Here is a 25,706-nt window from a genome sequence, read left to right on the forward strand (position 1 = left end):
TAGAGGGAGTCTTGCTATGTTGTGCAGGCTGGTCTTGAGCTCCTGGCCTTAAATGATCCTCCCACCTCAGCCTCCCAAAGTGCTGGGATTACAGGTATAAGCCATCACGCCCAGCTGAGAGGAATATTTAATAACATGGAGGAATGTTCACTGTAAGGGTGACAGGAGAAAAGGAAGCCATAAAAACATGATCATTACAGTCTCCAATTAAAAGAAAAAATCATGACAAAATACTTGAAAATGTTACAGTGGTTATCTAGTGGTAGGGCTTATAACTTATTGAAATTCCTTGCCTTTTATTGTTCTGAATTTTATAAATGGTCTATAATGAATATGTGTTATATCTATGATGAAAAAAGGCCAACCCCTAAAATGACATTTTGTATGTTAAAATTTCTTTAATTAAAAAATTTTATTTATTTATTTTTATTGAGATGGAGTCTCGCTATATTTCCCAGGCTGGTCTCAAACCCCTTGACTCATGCAAGCTTCTTGCCCTAGCCTCTCAAGTAGCTGGAATTACAGGCATGCACCACCATGCGTGGCTTACAATTTCTTTAATTGGTAACCCAAACTGTCTCTTCATAGTAACTGCCTGTGTGTAATTCATTTAAACAAATTTTAAGGTATTATAATTCTAAAAACTGATTTTAAAAAAATGATAAATTAGACTTATTTAAAACTAAAGTTTTTGCTCATAAAGAGATAATTCAAGAAAATGAATATGGAAGCCACAGACCAGGAGAATATATTTATAAAACATGTATTTGACAAAGGATTAGAATCAAGGGTATATAAAAAACTCCAAAATTTCATAATTAAAAGACAAAAACGAGGTTAAAAAAATGGGCAAAGTTAAAACAAAGGTGTTTTCATTCTATTACGTTTTATGAAATATTCAGAATCGGACCTGAGTGGGACTGACAATAATCTCAGAGTACAAACAGGCAGGAAAAGGAGAGAATGGATTAGGGGGAAAGAACATAAGGAGAAGCATGGATAATCTGTTCTTACTCAAATAAGGACATTTTAAGCAAACACTGAAGTTGATACACTTGCTGGAGTCTTTAGAGAGACGTGTACAGATATCTGAAATATGTCAAAAAATGATTGACGGTCGGAGGGGGATAGGTAAGAGTACACGAGATAAAACAAAGCATGTTAAAATATTAACGGCAGAATCCAAGTGGGGTATACATGGGAGCTCACTGTAACATTTCTTTAACTTCCTATATATTTAAAAATTACTATAATATGAAGTTGGAAAAAATGAGCAAAAGATTTGGAAAAAATCTTTCACATAAATAGCTAATGAGCACATTAAACAGTGCTCAACATCATTAGATATCATGAAAATGCAAATCAAAACTTCAATGAGATATCAACACACACCCACAGAAATGGTTAAAATGGAGAAGACTAACTTTGCCAAATATTGGTGAGAATGTGGCACAACTGGAACTCTCATACATTTATGGGAGTATAAAATGATGCAGCCATTTTTGAAAAGGGCATGCAGACTTAGAAAACTAAATATTCACCCAGCAACTCCTCTCCCACATATATACCCAAAGAAATAAATACCTGTACAAGACTATTCATAGCAGCTTTATTAATACTAGCCTCAGATTGGAAAGTGTCCAGGTGTCCACTAAAAGGAAAATGGATAAACAAACTGTGATCTACTCATACACTGGAATACTACTAAGCAACAACGAAGAAGGATTGATACATACAACATTAATGAATCTCAAAAACATGCTGAATGCAAGAAGCTTTATACCGGAGTATGCATTGCATGACTCCATTCATATGAAACTTGAAACTGTAAAAAGAAAGATAAACCTAACGTATGGTGAGAAAGTAGCTGTCTCAGAGGGGCTAGGGTAGAAAATGATTGGGAAATAGCAGAAAAAAACGTTCTGGGGTGATAGCAATGCTCTGTATCTTGGTAAATGTTTCGGGCACTTAGGCATATGCATATATCAAAACTCATCCAATAGTGTGCCTTAGATTTGTGCATTTTGTTATATATAGATAAGCATACACACACACGCACACACACACACACACACACACACACACACATTTTATCTTTAAAAATGTAAACCACTGACCAATGGAACAGAATAGAGAACTCAGAAGACCACACATCTACAACCATCTGATATTGGACAAACCTGATAAAAAGCAAACAATGAAGAAAGAACTCCCTGTTTCATAAATGGTGTTAGGAGAACTGGCTAGCCATATGCAGAAAACTAAAACTAGGCCCCTTCCTTACACCTTATACAAAAATTAACTCAAGATAGATTGGCCAGGCGCGGTGGCTCACGCCTGTAATCCCAGCACTCTGGAAGGCTGAGGCAGGTAGATCACGAGGTCAGGAGATCGAGACCATCCTGGCTAACATGGTGAAACCCCATCTCTACTAAAAATACAAAAAATTAGCCAGGCGCGGCAGGTGCCTGTAGTCCCAGCTACTGGGAGGCTGAGGCAGGAGAATGGCATGAACCCGGGAGGTGGAGCTTGCAGTGAGCCGAGATCCAGCCTGGGCGACAGAGCAAGACTCCGTCTCAAAAACAAACAAAAACAAAACAAAACAAAAAACAAAAAGATAGATTAAAGACTTAAATGTAAAACCCCAAACTATAAAAACCCTAGAAGAAAATCTAGGCAATACCATTCAGGACATAGGCACAGGCAAAGATTTCATAATGAAAACATCAAAAGCAATTGTAACAAAAGCAGAAATTGACAAATGGGATCTAATTAAACTAAAGAGCAAAATAAACTAAATAAACTATTGTCAGAGCGAATCGACAACCTACAGAACGGGAGAAAATTTTTGCCATTTATCCATCTGGAAAAGGTCTAATATCCAGAGTCTACAAAAAACTTAAATTTACAACAAAAAAAAAACCATTAAAAAGTAGGCAAACAACAGGATATGAACAGACATTTCTCAAAAGAAGACATTTATGCGAACAACAAACATCTGGAAAAAAGCTCAACATCACTGATCATTAGAGAAATGCAAATCAAAACCACAATGAGAAACCATCTCACTCCAGTCAGAATAATTATTAAAAAGTCAAGAAACAACAGATGCTGGTGAGGCTGCGGAGAAATAGGAACGTTTTTACACTGTTGGTGGGAATGTAAATTAGTTCAACCATTGTGGAAGACAGTGTGGCAATTTCTCACAGACCGAGAACCAGAAATACCATTTGACCTAGCAATCCCATTTTGGGTATACACCCAAAGGAACATAAATCATTCTATTATCAAGGTATGTGCACATGTATGTTAACTGCAGCACTATTCACAATAGCAAAGACTTGGAATCAACCCAAATGACCATCAATGATAGACTGGATAAAGAAAATGTGGTACATACACACCATGGAATACTGTGCAGCCATAAAAAGGAACAAGATCATGTCCTTTGCAGGGACATGGATGTAGCTGGAAGCTGTGATCCTCAGCAAACTAATGCAGGAACAGAAAAACATTACGTTTTCACTTATAAGTGGGAGCTGAACAATGACAACACATGGACACAGGGAGGGGAACAACACACACTGGGGCCTGTCGGGGGTGGGTGCGGGGGGCAGGAGAGCATCAGGAAGAATAGCTAATGCATGCTGGGCTTAATACCTAGGTGATGGGTTGACAGGTGCAGCAAACCACCATGGCGCACATTTACCTATGTAACAAACTGACACATCCTGCATATGTATCCTGGAACTTAAGCAAACAACAACAACAACAAAAATGTAAACCACTTTTGTACTTTACATAAGGATGTTCACTATGAATTGTTTAGAGGTAAAGTGTACTGATGTTGACATTCTTTTTTGAAATGCATGAATAATTTTGATGGACTGTTAAGTGGATAAAAGAATACATACCTAATAAATCAAGTATAGAAAAAGGTTAATTATAGAATCTAGGTGTTTATTTTATGGATATGTATTGTACAATTCTTTCAGCTACTCTCTATAGTTGAATTGTTTCAAAATAAGATGTTGGCAAAAAAAAGAAAACCCACACAAAACCAAAAAAATTTCCTACTCCACACACAAGGTATCCTTTAATTTCTGTAATTAGAAAGTAATACGTTATCCCACTCTTCTTAATTTCTAAACAATAAGATTGACATGCACATTTGGAAGTGGCTGCTCTATTTTGCATAGAAAGCAAGTATTATAATTTCTTCTTTCAAATAATCATGTCCTACTTCTTACTTTCAACTATGGGGAAGGAGAAATAGAAACATATGGCTCTCACTGCACAAATGCTATACCTCTTGTCATTTCAAGTAAAACATCCAAAGAGGGTTAAATTACAAAACAGTATCTGAAAAACAGGGAATGCTAAATATTTTACAGAACAAAGTATACCAGAACTGAAAAGATACATACAACAGTAATCACAAATTCAAGCTTAACACTGAAGGCAAAGGCTGTTAGCCATTTTATGGCTCAGAACGACAAACTGAGAACTATTTACTCTGAATCATCTAGTTGGATGAACAGGGAGAAAGCAGGAGTGTTGGAAGATGGTGTCACATGAACAAGGTTGTAGGGATGAGATGGGAAAAGGGGAGGACAGTGAGAACATGTCCAAGAAGGCAAAGAGAACAACATGTACAAAAATACCAAGTCCCAAGAGAGAATAATGTATGGCAAAGAGTGAGTAGTGCAGCACGGCTGGAGCACAGGGTACAGAAGGCAAAGGCAGCCGCATGGCTAGGCAAAGTCCAGGACATCACAGGACACACAGTCTGCAGGGTGTTTGGTCTTTATCCTAAAGGCAAACTGGTATCACTGAAGAACTGCAGACAAGAGTGGCATGCCTAAATACATGCATCAGAAAGATCACTCAGCCATCTTTGGGACGTAGAGAAGCATCAGACTAGAAAGGAACGGATCAATTAGCAGCCTATTCCAATTCTCCATGGCAGCAAACATGAAAAAGGAACAGATCAGAAGTCACATCTCAGATCATCCGTCTATGTACCACATGCTCTATCCTCAACTGGTCATGAGGACTAAACTTTGCAGCAATATATCAAGCAACTGAATTCTCTAACTTGCATCCTACTAATACTAGATACAACCCCATCTGATAGGAAACTAAGCATTGGAACAAAAGATTCATCACGGAAACTATTTCTAGGAGCCAAGACAGCAGCAACCATGTGACCCTTTTTGGCCTGGAAAAAAGTGCTAAAATCTTAAATCTGAAACCTGAAAAGAAAGGAAGACGCGATTAGAAATACCAGACAGTTTTTTTTTTTTTTAAATTTTGTCTTCAGCTTTTTTTTTTCCCTTCTTCTACATGCAGAGTCAACCCTAACCCTCGATAATTATTTTACTTTAAGCAAGCAAAAATGCTCCTAATTGAGCATCGGCTTTGGTGTCATAAAGATCTGGGTTCAGACAAATCCCAGTCTGCCACTTCCAGCCACGTAACTTTGGGTTTCCAAATCTCTCAAAGCTTCAGTTCCTATTAGTCCCTTATTTGTAAAACATAAAAGATAATTCTTATCCATCTTGCAAAACTGCTGGGAGGATTAAATGGGACCATGCAAAAAGCACCAAGGGCAGTGCCTGGCACATGTGAAGCCACTAATAAAATTAGGTACCAAAGGAAAGGAAACTAGTCTATCAAAGGGATACCTGTACTCCCATGTTTATGGCAGCACTAATCACAATAGCAAAGATATGGATCCAAATTAAGTGTCCATCAGATGAATGGATAAAGAAAATGTAGTGTGTGTACACCCCTGCCCCCCACCCCCCCACACACATGGCAAACACACAACGGAATGCTATTCAACCATTAAAAAAGAATAAAATCCTTTTATTTGCAGCAATATGGATGGAACTGGAGGTCATTATGTTAAGTGAAATAAACCAGGCACGAAAGACAAATACTGCACGTTCTCACTCATACGTGAAGGTAAAAAATTTGATCTTAAGGAGATAGAGATACAGAGTAACAGAATGATAGTTCTGCGGCTGAGAAGGGTGTGGCAGTGTGGGGCGGGTGCTGGGGATGAAGAGAGATTGGTTAATGGTATAAACATACAGGTAGACAGAAGGAATTAAGTTCTAAAGTTCAACAATAGAATAGGGTGACTTAGTTAACAACAATGTATTATATATTTCAAAATAGAAGAGAGGATGTGAAATGTTCCCAACACATAGAAATGATAAATGCTCAAGGTGATGGATATCCTAAATACCCAGACTTGGTAACTGCACATTCTCTATGTGTAACCAAATATTACACCACTCCCATAAATATGTACAAGTATTATGTATCAAAAAAGGTATTCTTTCCATTCCCTCTAGTATCTGTTTTCTACTGAACATAAATATGAGAAAATAAATAAAAGCTGCTTTTTTTTTTTTTTGAGACGGAGTTTCGCTCTTGTTGCTCAGGCTGGAGCGCAATGGCGTGATCTCAGCTCACTGCAACCTCCACCTCTTGGGTTCAAGCGATTCTCCTGCCTCAGCCTCCCAAGTAGCTGGGATTACAGATGCCCGCCACCACACCTGGCTAATTTTTTGTATTTTTAGTACAAACGGGGTTTCATCATGTTGGCCAGGCTGTTTTTGAACTCCTGACCTCAGGTGATCCGCCTGCCTTGGCCTCCCAAAGTGCTGGGATTACAGGTGTGAGCCATTGCGCCCGGCCAAAAGTTTGTTAAGTGCAATATAGATATATGTGAACTATTTGGAAAAATGGCTTTCATGTGGCCTTGATCTTTCAGTAAGCAATATTACTGAACAGTAAACATAGCTGAGGCTTATATGTAATATAAATTGACATGACAATGCTATAGTACTAGAAAATGTGTTGAAGATAATAACAGTCTAGGCTGCAATGACTTGATCTCCCCACAAACTAAAATATTTTCCTTACATGAGAAATGGAATCACTTCTTTAGTCTCTTTAAATGGTCATACCTGACTTATTTCCAATTGGGTTCCAAGAAAATCTATCCAAAAGATATAAAAATATAAAAAAACTAATATGAAAGAAAGCAGCTTTTGAATGCAGTCTTGATTGTATACCCTCAATGAGATATAGTCTAAGAATAAAAAGAACTGCAAATAAATCTTGACCTTAACTGATTTGTTAGCAGTAGTAATATTGTTGGTGTTGTAATTCTGAAATGATTTTATATACTGTAGAATTGAGCAAATGAATAAATATGTTGATGTTTTTGGGAATCAAGGTTTTTCATTATAGGACAAAAAGATAGACAAACAAGAACTGGGAGAAGCAGAAGAAAAAAAACCTATGGTGTTAGATTGAAATTTAAATTAGATTTAGGATTTCTATTTGTTACCTTTTTTAGTATAATACACATGCAGAAAAGTACACATCATAAGTATACGATTCACTGAATTTGTAAAACTGATCACATCCACACAACTGGCATCAGGAAACCAAACATTTTCCACATCCTAAGAGCTCCCGCCTTGTAGCTTCCCTTCTAGTCACTTCCTCCTGACAAGTGTAACCACTATCCTGACTTCTAACACCACAGAGTAGTAGTTCAGCCTGTTTTTGTACTTTGTGAAAATGGAATCACATAGTATATACTCTTTTGTGATTAGCTGCCTTTGCCCAATCTTATTTTCGTAAGATTCACGCACATTCTTGCAAGTAGTTGTAGTATGTTCATTCTCAATGCTATACTCCACTGTGTGAAGTACTACAATTTATTTAACCATGCTACTGCAGATGAGCATTTGGGTAGTTTACAGTCTTTCTCTACAACAAATAGTGCAGCCTAGTAGAATGAACCATATAGAATTGCTGACAGTACTTACAAAACACAGTAATGTCATATAATTAAAAAAAACCCATCATCTTTTTGGGGAAAGAGAGGGGGAAACAGGGTCTCACTCTGTTGCCCAGGGAAGAACAGTGATGTGATCACGGCTCACTTGCAGCCTCGACATCACAGGCTCAAGTGATCCTCTGGCATCAGCCTCCTGAACAGCTGGGACCACAGGCATGTGTCACCATGCCTGGCTATTAAAAAATTAATTTTTTTTTTTTTTTGGTAGAGACAGGGTCTCCCTATGTTGCTCAGGCTGGTCTTGAACTTCTGGGCTCAAGTGATCCTCCCACCTTGGCCTCTCAAAGTACTGGGATTAGAGGCATGAGCCACCACGCCTAACCAAAACATCATCTTTTGATGAACATATACACACATTTCTGTTGACTCTCAGTCTAGAAGTGTAATTCTGACACCCAGGGTAGAATTATACTTAAGATGTTTCTAAAATGGTTATACCAGTTTATGTACCCACCAACTGCTCTAAATCCTTGACAAAATCCGGTATTTTCTTTTTCATATTTTAGTCATTTTTGAGGTACTAATGAATACACATCTTTACCCATATATATGTGCATCATTTGGATATCCTCTTTTGTGAAGTATCTGTATCTGTGAAAGCTCTTGTCCACTGATTATACTGGCGTGTAGAAGTCCTTCTATGTTCTAAAGAAGAGTCTTCTGTTCAATATATATATTGAGATTTACCTCTTCTTACTGGGTGAGTTGATTTTCTCTCAGTGATGTCTTTTGGTACACAAGAGTTCTTAATGTAAATATAATGCAATCTATCAGTTTTTTTCTTTTATGGGTAGTGCTATTTGTGTCCTATTTAAAAAATTTTTGCCCACTTCAAGATCGTGTAGATGTTTTTCCCCTGAAAACTTTACTATCTTATCTTTTATAGTTGGATTTTTTGTGTATGAGTTCAATCCACATGAATTTCTTTCCACAGGACATCCAACTAATCTAGAACCATTTATTTAAAAAGACCATGCTTTCCCCATTGCACAAATGTGTTACTTTTGTAATGAATCAGGTGACTGAATACTGCCTATTTCTCACTCTCCATTCTGCTCCATTGGTCAGACTATCTGTCTAAAGTAATATATATTATAACAGATCTTCATATCTGGAAATGTAAGTCCTCTGGCTTTGTTCACTTACTTCACGATGGCATGGCTATTCTTGGCCTGAACTCATGATTCTAAAAAAAATGTATTCTAGCACTGCCTACTAAATCATGGCCTGAACTCACGATTACAAAAAAAAAAAAAAAAAAGTCCTGGCATTACCTACTAAAACAGAATAGAAGCAGTGACACTCAACTAACAAAAAACATGTCTATTTCTCAGATCTTGGTTTCTAAATATTATTCCTCCCTAAAAGGAACCAGAAATTCTTACAGCAAGGGCTAATTCCAAGACGGAGCCAATGAAAGCAGAAGATGATTCTGAAATATCTTGTGCCAGAAGGTAGGAAAGTACTAAAAAATTCAGGGGGATGGGCCAAAAGGACACAAAAGCCACCATGAAAGGGGTCACAGTGGCCAAATTTGGGACAATTTATGAATCAAAAATGATGACCATAATGGACAGACTCTTTACAATTAAAAAAAATAAAATATCTGTAAGTCCATAGTGATACTTCCCTTTGAAAAGAAAGCTTTTTTTTCCCTCAGAATAATGCTAGTGAATAAATAGAGAAGTAATGTCAGAATTAAAACATCATAATTTTTCAAGTACCTTTATAATTATTTAGGGAATAATCATCATTCAAATCACAGATGAAAGGAGGTTGGGAAACAGAATAGTCTTATAGTCTCAAGGTATTATCCCACATATTACTTATTAATTACAAATGGAAAAAGTACATTTACATAACAGAAATAGTAGGAACAGGGTAATGCCACCTTAACCAAATGATCAAACTTAATCTCACCAACAATGGGACAAAGCTGTCATTTATCTTCTGATGTGATCCATGAGGATCCATCACCTATTTAGTGTTATCACCAACAATATTTAGCCTGAACTGATCACTAGGACTGATCTGACAAATTCAAATTGGGGTCATTCTGCAAAACAACTGGCCTGGAGTCTTCAAAAATGCCAAGTCATGAAAAAAATTGTTTAAAGGTGAGGAATTCTGCAATGCTAAATAAGACATATGACAACTAAATGCAATGAGTGATACTTGACTAGATCCTTGATTTTTTAAAAAAGCAATAAAGGCTATTTTTGGGGAAAGTGGGGATATATGAATATGGGCTGTGTATTAAATAATATTGCTATGCCAATGTTAAACTTTTTGAGGCTGATAACTATATTGTGGTTTACAGGAGAATGTATTTATTCTTAAAGATGCATACTGACATATTTGGGCATACCTGTAATTTATTTGTAAATGATTCTTAAATAAAGTTAATAAATTGCTCTAACTCCAGGCATTAAAAAGATCATGTAAAAAAGATTGTTGCCCTACTTTAAAAGGAAAATGTCCATTTGTATTTTTCCACAGAAAAGATACAACTGACTTATAGAACTAGTAAAGGGAGATTTTTATTTTAGTTTTTAAAATGATATAAATTCCCATAATAATCTATTTTCAGGCTTTCAATTTTACTGGCAAATGTGAAAATGTTTGTTTAAAAGGTAAAAAAATTATTTGGACATCTTCCACTAGAGAAATTTTTAAAATTTCTTCATTCATTTAGCTGAGTACCTTCAAAAGTACTGAGCTAGAATGAAAACACACAAAATTGACTACAGCTCTGTGTTCTAGACTACCAAGGTCCTTGGTTGTAAAGTAATTCTTCCTAGCATGGCAACATTTTCTGAGAAAAGTATAAAGTAGAATACAACTTGAGAACACCAAAGAATGAGTTTTTCTTTCTTTGTATGAATATCCACATGAATACACCCAGTGAGGTCTCACTCTGTTGCCCAGGCTACAGTGCAGTGGTGTGATCCTGGCTCACCAATTCCTGGGCTCAAGCAATTCTCCCTCCTCAGCCTCCTAAGTAGCTGGGACCACAGGCATAAGTCACAACACCTAAGTTTTTTTTTTTGTTTGTTTGTTTTTTTAATCTTTATGAGACAGGGTCTTGCTAAGTTGCCCTTGCTTATCTTGAACTCCTAACCTCAAGTGATCCTCCTGGCTGAGACTCCCAAGTGGCTGCGATTACAGGCGTCAGCCTCTGTGCCCAGCTCTCCACATGAATAAACTTTATATAGCACCTATTATATATGAATAAACTTAAATGAAAGGGAATCTAGGCAAGTTCAACAAGGTAGATGGTTGACTATAGAATGTCTTAACCTTCAACAGACTTTTAAAATAAAACTATTCCCTCAAGTAAAATCTTAACTCTTTTTAGCTTTGCATATGATTATATTTATACCTTTTATAGCCATATTCATTATATAAAAAATAAAAGCATCTTAATAATCTTAAACATATCTTTAATTAACTACCTTTCAAATGAAAGTTATATTTTTTCTATTGTAATAGCACTATTTATAACTATCTAAACCAGGTAGCTTTAGAACCAACAATATACTTTAAAACTTTATACCTCATTAGCTAGCTGGGTGTTTTGCATTATTTAATTTCTCTGACCCTCAATTTATAGGTTTTATAAAATGGAAACAATTAAAATCTACTTCAAAGGTAAAATACCTTTGCCTAGTCAGGGAAGACATCCTCTCACTACTGGCAGAATTTAACAGTTTAATTTGCTATTTACCAATTGGTTCTAGGCCTACCATGTAGGCAAGAAAGAAGAATGTGGAAATATGCAGAAACACATGGAAAAATCTAACACAGTGCCTTGTTTGTAGGTGGATCTATAAAAATATGTGTTGATTGGTTACATTACCAAAAGGAATGAGAAAAAAAGTGGTTTATTTTTGTGAGAAGACACATGGTAACTAAGAAAGTCAAAATAGAAGTGCTAGGTATTTAATTTACGTGATTATAGTCCTTAACAAAGCAAAAGTGGGGGAACTGTTCCTTATAAAAACCATATAGCTTAAAAATAAAAATTCTATTGGAAAACATTCTGCAATAACACATTAAAACCAATTAATGCATTAATTCAAATAATTACATTTTCAAACATTTGGGCCAATAAAATGAAACTATATATATATAAAAGTCATTTCATAAAAATAGAATATGATATATTCTAAAGTACAAAGTATACATTGACAATTTTAATTTTCAAAAACACAGTCTTTCCACGTTTCATTTATTCAGTGATGTCTCATTTATTTGGCTTCTATCTGTAGTATCAGTATCAGTATCAGTATCTGTAGTATCAGCAGGTCACCTGGACCAAATGAACCTGAGAACCAAACTCAATAGTTCCTTGTTGGAGCTGCACCTATCTGCTGTAGGTCAGTTATTCTCCATCTCTGTGGCCAGTTTCGACATGGAAGGCTCCCTCACCAAGCCCACTACTAGAGATTCCCATCTGTTCCCTGTCTCCTAACTCCCATGCTGGCTTCTCAGCAACTGTGAGACAGGCACACAATAGCTCATGTGGGCAGTAAGGGGTGGCCCTGTGAACCAAGGAGGGAACCTTAAACCACTAGGCCCAAGGCTAAAAAGTAGGGAGTACGAACTTTGGGGAGCCAGACCACAGAGATTTTGATCAGTTTATGTTTCCATGATTATGCTGATATGTACTTTTGAGTGGTATTATCAGATAATCTCAGTGATATTCTATCTTATTTCTATTCTACCACTCAAAACTCTTTATCAACCTAAATTCTTCTTTAAAGCTCTGGTGTTCAATAAAGAATGAGAATCTACGACATGTTGTGAAGATTTGACTGGACAATTAGCTCTAAGTAGAATCCTCCCAATATCACAATATTATCATGAGCTACCAAGTCACTCTGATATTCCCTATTATATGACATTTGTTTAAAAAAGATTTTTATCTTCATTCATATAAAAGTACTATGTGCACATTATGAAAAATGCAAACTATAGAAAAGAGATGAGAATAGTTTATAAGCACGTAAATTTCCAAAATAATTTGATATATTTCATTCCAAGACCTTTTCCTTTGCATGGGGGAGTGGGGAGTGGTTGATGGGAGGAACCCATGATGGAAGGGTGTGAAAAGGATGGTTAGCTGCACCCGTGATAGATCTATTATTCCTTGCTTTCTTTCTTACTATAACCTAGATTATCCTGACAAGAAAGTTCCCATTTAATATACATGTGAGAAGGAAAATACAGTCTTTAGTTGTCTCTTTTAAAGGCTGAATCTTTTGCCAAGTTGAATCAAATTCAAATACTGAGGAAAAGAGAATATTTTAAAATTTCAATATTTCTATAAGAGAAAATAATATACAATCAATTATTTATTAATGAACAATGGATTCTGCCAACCAGTGAAACCTTTCCTCCTTGAGGCTTCAAATTTAAAAAAAGACGTGACTTCTTGAACCAATGGAATGACCATGCCATTATCTCCAAGCAATCCCAGAGGCCCTAGCATGGTATCTTCTATGACAGTCTTGCAGACCATTCTGTATCAACAGCAAAACTGAAAAGCTACTTGCCATGAGAACCAACCATAACTATTAGCCTGGTCTTTAACCAACAATTTAATTTCATTCATCCAATGATCAAAAAGCAGAGCAACTTGGTACTTCCAGTAAGGTCTGAGCGTTTGGGTGGGTCCAAAAATAAACTGATATTGCTACTGTAGTCCTAGTCAGAAAGTTCATCCATATGTACTGAGAGGAAGCATGTGTCACGGGAAAAGCAAAGGTCCTACGTGAAAATCCCAATTCCAGACTCTCGTTTTCCAGCCATGATGGAATAACAATCATTGGACTTAACTTCCTGCCATAAGAAACTAGAAAACTGGGCAAAATACACGAAACAATTGCTTTCACGCATTGGGAAACAGGTAATGCAGGGCTGTGGCCCCTGAGAGAAGGGAAACAAATGAGATGAGCCCATAACTGCCCTATCTTTCTGCCTGGAGGCAATTTCTAGACTGTGGGTAACAGGAGGGAGAAGTCACACAGGAGCTTGTTAGGCTTGCTGAACTGAGGAGACAGAGATGAGAGGAGAGCTTAAGCAGGCTAAGGCAGCTGAAGTTTCAGGGAAGATTTGTGAGAAACAGGATCTATGCTGAAAGAGTTCCAGAAACCTGCCTAATGGTGCCCTGGAGTCTTTGCTGAGTGCTAAGCTGTATGTACACAGAGTAAAATTTCACAAGTTTGGGCAAGAAATGACCAGGGACTATAAGCTAAATACTTCCCAAAGTGCATACAAGGTCGGGAAATGTTCGAACTCCAACCAGCCTGAGTGAAATGTCCTCCCTGGGGCACTTAGCAGGGCATGCAGAAGAGACACCTTTAAGGGGGGTCTCCCTGGCACGAATGCTACCCTAGATCTTTCCTAAAAAATTTAAGAAAGGCCTTGAAGGTGATCCAAAAGTTACTTAGCTGCTTACCAAACCAAAGCCCAACTTTCTTTAACTGAAGACAACAAAAACAAATTCCACTCAGTAATGCAACATTCACAAAATGATATCCAATGAAAAATTACTATACTACTTACACCAGGAAGCAGGAAAATGCAACTCTTAAATAGGAGGAAAATTCATCAATAAAAACAGACCCAGAATGACAAAAATAAATGAAACTATTAACAGCTACTATAACTATATACAAGTATTTAAAAGAAAACAAAAATATAACATGGAGAAACATGGACAGTAAAAAAAGAACACAATAAAACTTCTAAAGGTAAAAGGAAAATAATAAACTTTTATTGGGTGGGATTAGCAGCATATTAGATATGCATTTTAAAAGATCAGGGAATACTTGAAAAAAAGAGGTATATCTAATAAGGCACTGTAAAATAAAAATAAAGTAAAATGGGAAAAAATTAAACAAGGTAAGACAAGAAGAATGAAGTGAGACAGAACACATAAGACAAAAAAATATATATACATAGAGCAAGATGATGGATGATAGATTTGAACTCAATTGTGATGGGCAGCCTTTAGGGTAGTCCCAGGGATCCCTGCCTCCTAGTATTCATGGCCTTGTATAATCCTCTCCCTTTGAGTAATTTGCTTCTAATCAATCGAATATGGTTAAGTTTAAGGAATGTTACAAAAGATTATCACTCTGTCTTGCCAGAAGACTTCTCTCTTACTGGCTTTCATAAAGAAAACTGTCATGTCAGAGAGACCCAGGTGGCCTCCAGCCAATGGTCAGCAAGGAACTCAGGCTCTGAGTCCAACAGTCCTAAAAGAACTGAATCTTGCTAAAAGCAATATAAGTAAGCTTAGACATGAACCCTTCCCTAGTTGAACCTTCAGATGAAACTCTGGCCTTGGCTGACACTCTGATTAGAGACTCCTGAGAGCCTCTGAGGCAGAGGTACTCAGCTAAGACATGCCTGAATTCCTGACCCACAGAAGCTGTGGGATAATAAACGCATGCTGCGTTTGGCTGTTATGGTTTAAAGAAATTTACTACAAAGCAATAGATAACTATTACACCACATATACCAATAATTACCTTAAATGTAAATGATCTAAATATTGCAATTAAAATTGTAAGAGATTGTCAGACTACATTTTAAAAAGATTCGCGTCAGACTACATTTTAAAAAGATTTGGCTCTATGCTATCTATAAGAAATCCATTTTATTTTTAAAATTTCTTTTTTATTTCTACTTTAACAGCAAGCTTATCTTTAATATTTAAAAAATTTTTCAAAAACGGAGATGAGTCTCACTCTGTCACCAGGCTAGAGTGCAGTAGTGTGATCCTAGCTTACTGTAGCCTCAAACTCCTGGGCTCAAGCAATCCTCCCACCCCAGCCCCGCAAGTAGCAGGGACTACAGGCGTGTGTCATCATGCTTGGCTAATTTTTAAAATTTTTTTGTAGAGACAGGGTCTAGCTTTATTGCCCAGGCTGATCTTAAACTCCTGGGTTCAAATTATCTTCTCACCTTGGCCTCCCAAAGTGTTGAAATTACAGACATGAGCCACAATGTCCAACCAGAAACTCACTTTAAATATAAAAATACAGATGGGTTAAAGGTAAAAGCATGAGAAAAAGATATTTCATGTAGTTGTAAGCACATGATACTTAGAGGGGCTATTAATATAAAACAGAGTAGACTTTAGGAGAAATAATCCATGTTGGTGGTTGGAGTTTTCAACATTACTCTCTAATTGGTAGAACAAATAAAAAGAAAATCAATAAAGGTATAGAAGACTTGAACAACTTTATTAATCAACTGAACCTAATTGACATTTATATAACCCTCAAAGGTAAATGAAACATTTGGGGTCATTTAAGAAATATATATATTTTCATGAGAGAATTTATGTTAAATAGTTTCAGTGTAATAACACCACTGGACTCTGACAGTTATAATTTAAGACTAAGTTCTTGAATTTCTTCAAATTAAAATTTTTTTAGTCCTAACTTGATATGAGTTTAAATTCCATTATCTAGAAAATCCTTCAAATTATAATATTTGGGTATTCAAATAAAATCTTCAGCTTTTTGAAGGTGCAAGCATTTTCCTTCTCTTGAGGGTTCAGAAAGCGCTGAGCAATCCAAACAGCCACATGATTTCTATGCACAAACAAGTACAAAAGTATGCAACCAGAGGTTTCATTGGTTCAGCAAATTGTTATTTAACCAAATTTCATTTCTTTGAAAAAGATGAAGAGACTAACAAATATAGAGAGATAAAAAAGTTGTTAGAAAACATACTAGAAAAGTAATACTTTTTCATATTAAGATCATGTCTAGTTAAATATCCCTGTCATTCTTGGCTTGAGAGAAACAGTAACACACACATTTATCTTTTTCAGCATACACATTTTATTTATATTTTAAACATCAATCAAGAGCCACACAATTCTCTAGTACAGTCAATAACTCAATAACTAATTTTGACCAATTAAGCAATTTATTATTTCACTTTCATTTCCTTTCTTTTTTTTCCACTAAGGAGACCTAAAATATGCTAGGTTTACGACAGGTTATTAGACTATGATAACATGAATTTTACTTTTAGTACTAATTTTGTGAAGCTTGGTTGAAAGCATCATAAATCAATTTACTTGCCTGTGTCCCATTTTTAAACTCATTCCCAAAATATATTACATTCCTACAACAGAATCAGATATCAAATCTTAAGAAATTTTTGATTGTATAGGACTTTTATTTAGCAGTTAAAACTCTGTTAATTCAGTTAAAGAATTCATTTAAAGGATTAAAAAGAAACACACGAAGAAGGAAACAAACCATACAAAAATTCCCCAACAAATCTGGTCCTCCCAATGTGGAATGCCGTTCACCCTAGAATTTCATACATGCCACTCACAGACTTCAGATGAGACCACCATGAGGCTGTTAGCAGTTAAGGACAACTACAAGCCAAATAAATCCTAATTACCCATTTCCTTAAGTTCTCCAGGCTCCAAATCTCTTGGGTTCTGCCCTTCTCATTTATTTTTAGCATTATATTCTTTTTAAAAAAAGAAATGCATAAAAATACACAATAAAATATTTTAAGAGGATCCAGATTAATTGAAAAACAACTTATAGATCCACCCCCTCTAGTGACCTTACAGCATCATCTAAACAGCTGCCATTACACCAAGATTTCATAGAAGAATACTCTACGACGCTGGAACTGTTTCTGTTTCACATATTCTAAAGGTCATTGTAAAACATATGATATATGTATATCATATGTATATATTTATATATATGCATAAACATATTTTTAACATACTTGTTTATACAAAGATAATTTCTGAATTTATTCAATTTCTTTGTTAAATGATTGGGTTTATAATGAAAAAAAACTTAATTTAGAGATGTGATTATTACATAGATTTCCTGGAATCAAAAAGAAAAAGAACTTAGAAGACAACTCAGAACACAAAATCTCTTTAAACATTACAAATAACTGTTTTATTACTTCAAAATACCAAAAGTCTTCTGTATAGTACTTATCATATATATCAAATGACTTTTAAAAGAGTCTCAGCAACCATATCTACTATCTTAATCTCTTCAGAACAAGCACATAAGGAGAAAATTCTATAAATCAGTCCTCGATGACAGAGGGTTTGTTTAGGAGTTTACCAAATGGAACAACCCTGCTGGAATTCCTTCAAGTAGCCTGTGAAAATGTCAGAATGGAGTCTGTTTTGGAGGTCATAGTCCCTAGAGAGCTCTGAGTTTTGGCCTGTTTGTCTTTTCACATGCTTTAATATTTGAAAATCCTTTTTTGTAGACACTGACTGATGCCCAGAGAATGCTAGGATTGTGGGAACTGGCAGTACCAACAAGAGACGAACTTCATGGGAAATCAGTGCCCACTGCCTTTGCCCTCTCAGCACTCATCAGATAAGCTGCTCTTCAAATGTTATGAAGGTACATGGTGAGACATTAAGAAACTGAATGTCATTTTGCCTTTTTAAAAAAGAAATACTTGTAGAAAATGGGAGCAGAAGTTACTGGGACGACTGAAAGAAATGCTAAGTTATAAAACATCATGGTGAAAATTCTGAAAAACTACATTGACTTAGTATGAATTAAAACACAGTTGACCCTTGAACAACGTGACTTTGAACTTCATGGGTCCACATATATTTGGATTTATTTCAATAAATGTGTTGCAAAATTTTTTGGAGATGTGTGAAAATTTCAAAAAGCTCAGATGAACCACATAGCCTAGAAATATCAAAAGAATTAAGAAAAAGTTAGGCATGTTGTGAATGTATAAAATACATGTGGAAACTAGTCTATTTTTATCATTTACTACCATAAAATATACACAAATCTATTATAAAAAGTTAAAATTTACCAAAACTTACATACACATACAGGCCATACGTGGCACCATTTATAGTTGAGCAATGTAAATGAACATAAATCAACTGTAGTGGATATTGTACTACTGTGACAATTTTGCAGTCACCTCCTGTTGCTATCATGGTGAAGCTCAAGAGCTGCGAGTACTGCTTAAAACACCAAGTGATGCTCATCATCTCCGCGTGAGCAGTTGTCTCTCCAGGAAATTGCACATCGAAGTAAAAAGTAATCTCTTGACGTTCTCACATATTTTTCATCATGTTTAGTGCAGTACCTTAAACTGTGCATAATGAGACTCCTACGAAGTGCCACTAGTGATTCTGGAGGTGCTCCCAAGAAGCAGAAAAAAGTCATGACATTAGAAGAAAAAGTTGAATTGCTTGATATGTACCATAGATTGAGATCTGCAACTGCGGTTGCCCACCATTTCAGACAGATGATTCATTTTATAAACAGACTGTGTAAACTTCCAGTATTAATACAGTAAAATACTGTAGATATGTGTTCCTCATAATTTCCTTTATTTTATTTCTTATGACGAGGTCTTGCTATATATTGTCCAAGCTGGTCTTGAACTCCAGGCTCAAGAGATCTTCCTGAATAGCTGGCACTACAGGAGTTAGCCACTGAACCCAGCTCCTTATGATTTTTCTTAATAACATTTTCTTGTCTCCAGCTTACTTTATTCTAATAATACAGTACATAACGCATATAACATATATGATATGTGTTAATCAACTGTTTATAAGGAAGACTGCCAGTCAACAGCAGGCTATCAGGAGATAGGTTTTGAGGGAGCCAAAAGTTATACGTGTATTTTTTACTGCACGGGGGTCGGTGCCCCAACCCCTACATTGTCCAAGGGTTAACGATACTGCATTCTCAAAATATACATACTAATAAAGTGCTAATTATGTGCTTGCACTATTCTCTATACTTGATTTAGATTACTTGATCTAACCCTCATAGCACTCTTATGAAACAAATACTGGTGTGATCCCCACTTTGCAGATAAGGACACTGAGGCAAAGGGAAGGTAACTAATTGGTCCAAATTCACATAGCTAGTAATGGTGTGGCTAAGATCTAGGCTTAGGGTGGCTCCAAAGTTGGTGCCTCCATCATGGTATTCTCACATCAGGCATGCAAGACTGGTTAATTAAAACATGTACTGAGAGCCTAAGATGTGCCATATGTGTGCTAGTCACTTTAGATGCTTTATTTCATTCAATCTTCCCAACAATCTAGGAGAAATATGTAAGATTATTCCAACCACGGCTTTGAGGGGCCTGCCACCACACATTTAGTGCAACAGAGCAGGCTCTTGCTAGGCTTAACTCTACAGCCCGCCTTCTTTAAAACTAGGTTCTTCTTTTTCAGTTATCCACAAGAATCATCTGCAATCATTTTTCTGTATACAGTCAGGGAAATGTCTTTTAAAGATCTTTGTGTAACAAGTTTATGAGAATATACTACATCATGAACTTTCAACATTGTACTAGAGGCTTAAAAATCCAGGAATTATTTTAGAGTAAGAGGCACAATGATCATTCAATAAATGTTTGCTAACAATAATTTTAAAAAGTATCATTTCCATTCTTGAAATATCAATTTTTTCATACTTTGGGAGAGCGGAGTATTCTGATACAGCAAACTTTTCCTTCCTATAATACGTGGCAGTGGTTTGATCAAGCAGTCCAAGCAACATTCTTCTTAACTGCTATGTCAGGATCAAGGCTTCTGTCAAAGAGGGTCTTCTCTATTTTGTAGCTATGAATCGCAAATCTGCAGAGAGTGCTGACCAACTGTAACACTTGTCAGTTTTTAAACTTAGACTACGAGAACCAAAGGCAAGCCGTGAATCAGACTTTTTGCTTTTCTTGTTATGTCTTCATTAAACGCAGAGGCCATATATCAAAAATTTAACTGGTGAAATAGACACCCAACGATTAGCATTTTCTTAATGAAAATGACAACACAAATACCATAAAAATATGAATTTGGGCTTTAAAAAGAGCTGAAAATTATCTTTTAGCTGACAGTTTGATGCTATCATAAAAATCTTAACACATACCTGCCAACCCTTAAAAACCATCAATAGAAACTACATATTCTAAATCAGACACATTATATTTGAGAATAACAAACAAGTCAATTACTCTCTTCTTTAAATATGGCAGGGAAGTCTGACTAATTGAGAGAGCTGGCAAGTATGTTTACTAATACAGCTGTGAGGTCTGTATTAAACAGCAACACGACTAATTTGTATCTAAGGAAAACTCCATTGGTTAGTTGAGATGGAAGTTATCTTCCATTCTTTCTGTTTCTGCTGCCCAATGAATAGCACATGGCAAACATGACAATGAGATATAAGAACACATGATGTAATGAGGAAGGGCCGCCAGGGAGACACATGGGCTGGAGGCTGCTGTACAGATGTCATAATGGGCAAGCTGTGACACAGAGAGAGCCTTAGACTTACCCATGCTCACAGACTGAGTCAGCAGAGGAGACTGAAGTCCTGACTCCCAAAAGACTACATTTCCTGTCAATAATAGTGAGGGCAGTCGGTGAGGGCAGGAGAGCCAACGTACGGATTAATGTAAAGGAGTCAGAAAAACATGATATTTGCTAATTAGTCTAGGTAATTATTAATTACAAGCCAAAGAGAAAATTCCAACACGTTACTTTAACATATCAGTCTTACTGTTTTCTGTCACAAGAGTACTTTATTATTGATGTCTTAAAATATAAGCTAAGTAACGGAGAAAAATTGTCATGGATCACTTTTTTCCAGTACATTCCGTGTATTTATTAGGCTCTTTTATAGGTATGGTGGAGAACAGGTGCCCAAAACTATCTTTTCTCTTTTTTAGCTACAAGAGGTCCTTGTGATTGAGTTACGTGGCAGACATACGTAAACGGAGCCCCACTTTAATTTTCCTAAGTCTCTCAGCCCAGCAGAGGAACTAATTATAAACTAATTACTTAATTCCACAAAGTCTTGTGAGGTCTAAGTAGCTAGGAGGTTACAGTTGAGTCATACTTATTAAACTAATCATTTATATTATGTATATTATCTTTCATAATTGCTTTCTGAGGAAAAGCAAGGACTATTTCTTAATAAATTTGTTTTAGTTTATTCACTGGTCCAATGTGTAATATAAATGACATGGTGGGCTCTACTTTTATGAAAATTATCTCAATCTATATAGAAATAATGTACTTCTGTGACTTCAGTAACTATAGAAAAGTCGTCTAAAATGTTACATAAACATAAAACAAGTAAACAAGTTTAAGATGATGTGGTCTCATCATCGGTTTAAACTGCTCATTACTATTATGTTTTAAATCTTACTGTTAATAAATGTGTTAATTGTGATGCCCCAAAGGTATTTCAACAAGAGGACACAATTTAAAGACTAAATAAATTACTCAAAATGAGCTTCAGGGGTGCTGTAATGGGGTCCATGATCTTGCTGATGCACAAAGCTTCATCCACCCCCTTATTGATAACTAAAGCAAGCCCATGTTAGCATTCTGATGCTGCTACTCCAGCAGGAGATCAAACTCACTGCCAGCTACAAATGGGAGAAGGTAAAGTCACACACAGCCCCCTCCCTTGCTCTGAACACACTGCATGGGTGTGTTCTGCAATGCACTGAAGCAAACAAAATCCTCAGTAACAACAAAAACTGTCTAAATAAGACACTCAGAGTAGAAAAATAGAAGGCAGACAGGGTTACAGGTGCTTATTTACAATGTGAATCAAAACATACTAATAGGAGACATCATAAAGGTTATTATGAAAGAGAATACCTCACCCTTAAGGTACTTACAAGGCTTCTTTTTCATTTTGAAGGGTTCAAGAGATTTTCACAAACAAAAAGAGTATGAGAGCTGCCACAATTAAGAATTTCATTTGCAGTTGTCGGGAGGCTTACAGCTTGCTTTTAAAACTATAATTGTGTTTACTATAAATCCCAAAGCCCAATTTTTAAAAATATTAATTTAAAACAACTAAGGAAAATTATATTCACAGAGTATATACTTCTTTTCTCAGTGTAAGTACTCTAACTCCTGAAAGCAAGAAAACAAGCTACTATCAGAATGTTTATTGATGTCCTTGAGAATTACATGAAACACTCCAGATCCTAAATATGTTAACACCAAAGCCAACGACAAGATTTTAGAGAAATTTATTCATTTCTAATACTTCCAGTTATAGAAAGGGAAAGCAAGAATTCCACAGCTCTGTCTTGGCTGTTGAGCAACTATTTGTTTCCTGCTCGTTTATGACACTATGACAACTTTCTGTCTGGCTATCTGCTCCAGAGAAAAGTAAAAATTTCCTCTCTCTCCCTCACCAATCTCCATTCATTCATTATACCAGCTCACCTATGGCCTCAAGAACCCAGTTTTGCCCAAGACAAATGCTCAATGCCATTGTGTATTTCCAGATACTTGGAATGACAGTAAGCCTAGCAGGTTAATGAGAAGCAGGGAAATGCTTTCAAAGCGAAACCCCCAAAAAAGGCCAGCTCTAAACATATGCCATTCATTTTCTATGGTGTGAGGCAAGCAGTTTTCTTTGGCTGGGTTCCATGGCTAGGCAAAGTTCACCTGACTGTTTGCAAATATGTTAATACATGTATTGAAACCAAAGCAAAGAGCCATCTTGTGTTCTCTTGTGTGCAGCAAACTTCTGAATAAATTATTTTCTCTCTAGTAAGTGATCATTTCAAGAACTGAAAAACAGATTATCTAAAATTATTCCGTATGATAAATTTAATGGATGGAAAATCTTAGAAGAAAAGATTTCAAGATGGGACTATAAGCTCAAAACCCTAACAACTGCAGTAACGTTGTAATACCGAAGCTTAAAATAAGAACGGCAAATGTCATTCCTCTTTATTGAGGCCTAAAACACACTGACTACTTCATAGTGAACAGAGTTTGAAAAAGCCTTTTAGTTCAGGAAGAGGGAGGTAGATGATACTGATTTTACAAAAGTCTAGATCAGCTGGCCTGTGCTATTTCTGTGACCATGTCAACATGACTGCTCCTCACCTTAAAAGTACCTGGACTCAAGACATACCATAAAGTATTAAAATACCAAACAGTTTTTAAAAATGAAAATCTATATTAACTTCTCTGCTTACTCTGTAATAATACTGGCAATGACTTAAAACCTTAAATTCACCAGCCAGCATCCCTGAGGGTTGCTCTGCCTGTCAGCTTACCAGTCTTGCACACGACCTCAGGAAGGAACAGCTTCTCCCGCAGGGTCCCCTCAGAGTGTAGGCACAGGCAAAAGGCTGCAGCTCTTTCAGTGATGTTGTTTCTACCCACTTTGTCTTTCCTTGTTGAGCTTTTCCAATTTAAACACTAAAGTCCTATTCTTTTGACTGGTTTCCTTTTTATTCCCAGTCTGCTCATGTGAAGGAATGCAAATCGTGAGAAAGATGGATCTAACGTGTATTTAAAATGTTAAAATGAAGCTCAATCCCCTGTATATGCATTGTTTTAGTAAAGGTAGATTATGCATGTGTTTCTGCATATCCATTTTCCTTCATTAAGGCCTCACTTGTTAGGAAAAGTTAATTGCCTAAATATGGCTGCTTTACTTTGAGGTACTATTTTGGTCACATTCAAGGGTAAAGGAAAATCCCAGTTTCTCTTTACTAAGTATCTCCCCTATGTGCTCCAGTAGTGGGAATATCCTGCCGCTCCACTACCATCAGTAACAGAAATATGAATGTAAAACAAGGGAAGATCCTGGAATCATTAAACGTCAACTTCATTTTCCTTGTAAAGTGTATTTATAAACTATTATATATTACCCTTTTAGACACTAATCCCAAACTGAAATATCTCCATTTTTCCCTCAACAGAAAATAATTCTAATAAGTGAAATTCAAATGTTTAGGAATAACAATAAAACACAATCACCAAAAAAATCTGAACTTATTTATTTCATAATATTTAAACAGTACTTTGTATTGATTAATTTTGATGCCAACACCTGCATTTTGTATGACTTAAACACTGCATTAAGAAGACCTAAAAAATGAACAACATGCCTGAAAAAAATCATTAAAGTAAGAATGTTAGGGTCCTTTCATCTATATATTACTTGATGTGAATATACTCTGCTCACATAACTGTCAAAAACTTACATTTAAAAAAATTTTAATACATTTGCTTTTATTTTGAAACTGACAGAAATTATATATATATACGTATATATACACATATATACGTATATGTATATATATATTCATATATGTGTATATATACGTATATATATATGTTTTTTTTTTGAGACAGAGTCTTGCTCTGTCACCCAGGATGGAGTGCAGTGGTGCAATCTTGACTCACTGCAAGCTCCGCCTCCTGGGTTCATGCCATTCTCCTGCCTCAGCCTCCGGAGTAGCTGGGACTACAGGCACCTGCCACCATGCCCGGCTAATTTTTTGTATTTTTAGTAGAGATGGGGTTTCACTGTGTTAGCCAGGATGGTCTCAATCTCCTGACCTTGTGATCTGCCTGCCTCGGCCTCCCAAAGTGCTGGGATTACAGGCTTGAGCCACCGCGCCCAGCAAAAATTATATATATTTATCATGTACTTTTTTTTGAAATATGTATGCACTGTGGAATTGCTCAATTGAATTAACACATCATTATTTCAAATGTTTACTATTTTTTTCGTGGTGACAACACTTAAAATCTACTATCTTAGCAATTTTCAATACAATACATTGTTATTAACCTTGGCTACCATGTTGTGCAATAGATCTCTTGAACTTATTCCTCCCATCTAACTGAAATTTGTATCCTTTGAGCAGCATTTCCCCAAAAACCTAGATTTCTGACAGCCAAATAAGGATGCCTTTTATGCCTTGGAATGTATATGCAAATTAGGTTAATATATCATGAGCCTGAAAT

General features: G+C 36.1%; 1 protein-coding gene across 7 annotated transcripts in view; it reads right to left on the reverse strand.

Moving 5' to 3' along the window:
* Positions 1-25,706, reverse strand: part of MRTFB (myocardin related transcription factor B) — a 195,564-nt gene that overhangs the window by 95,437 nt on the left and 74,421 nt on the right. For 2 of the 7 annotated variants that reach the window (XM_054533493.2, XM_054533494.2), the window contains 2 exons: positions 21,241-21,303; positions 10,912-20,684 (listed from right to left, as the gene is read on the reverse strand). The exons of the other annotated variants lie outside the window; for them this stretch is intronic. In XM_054533493.2, the coding sequence (XP_054389468.1) occupies positions 20,653-20,684; positions 21,241-21,303 (95 nt within the window). In that variant the 3' untranslated portion in view covers positions 10,912-20,652. Of the gene's footprint in view, positions 1-10,911; positions 20,685-21,240; positions 21,304-25,706 lie in introns of those variants that run through there. 7 annotated transcript variants of the gene reach the window in all.

This window comes from Pongo abelii, chromosome 18 (assembly GCF_028885655.2).
Source record: "Pongo abelii isolate AG06213 chromosome 18, NHGRI_mPonAbe1-v2.0_pri, whole genome shotgun sequence".
Lineage (NCBI taxonomy): Eukaryota > Metazoa > Chordata > Mammalia > Primates > Hominidae > Pongo > Pongo abelii.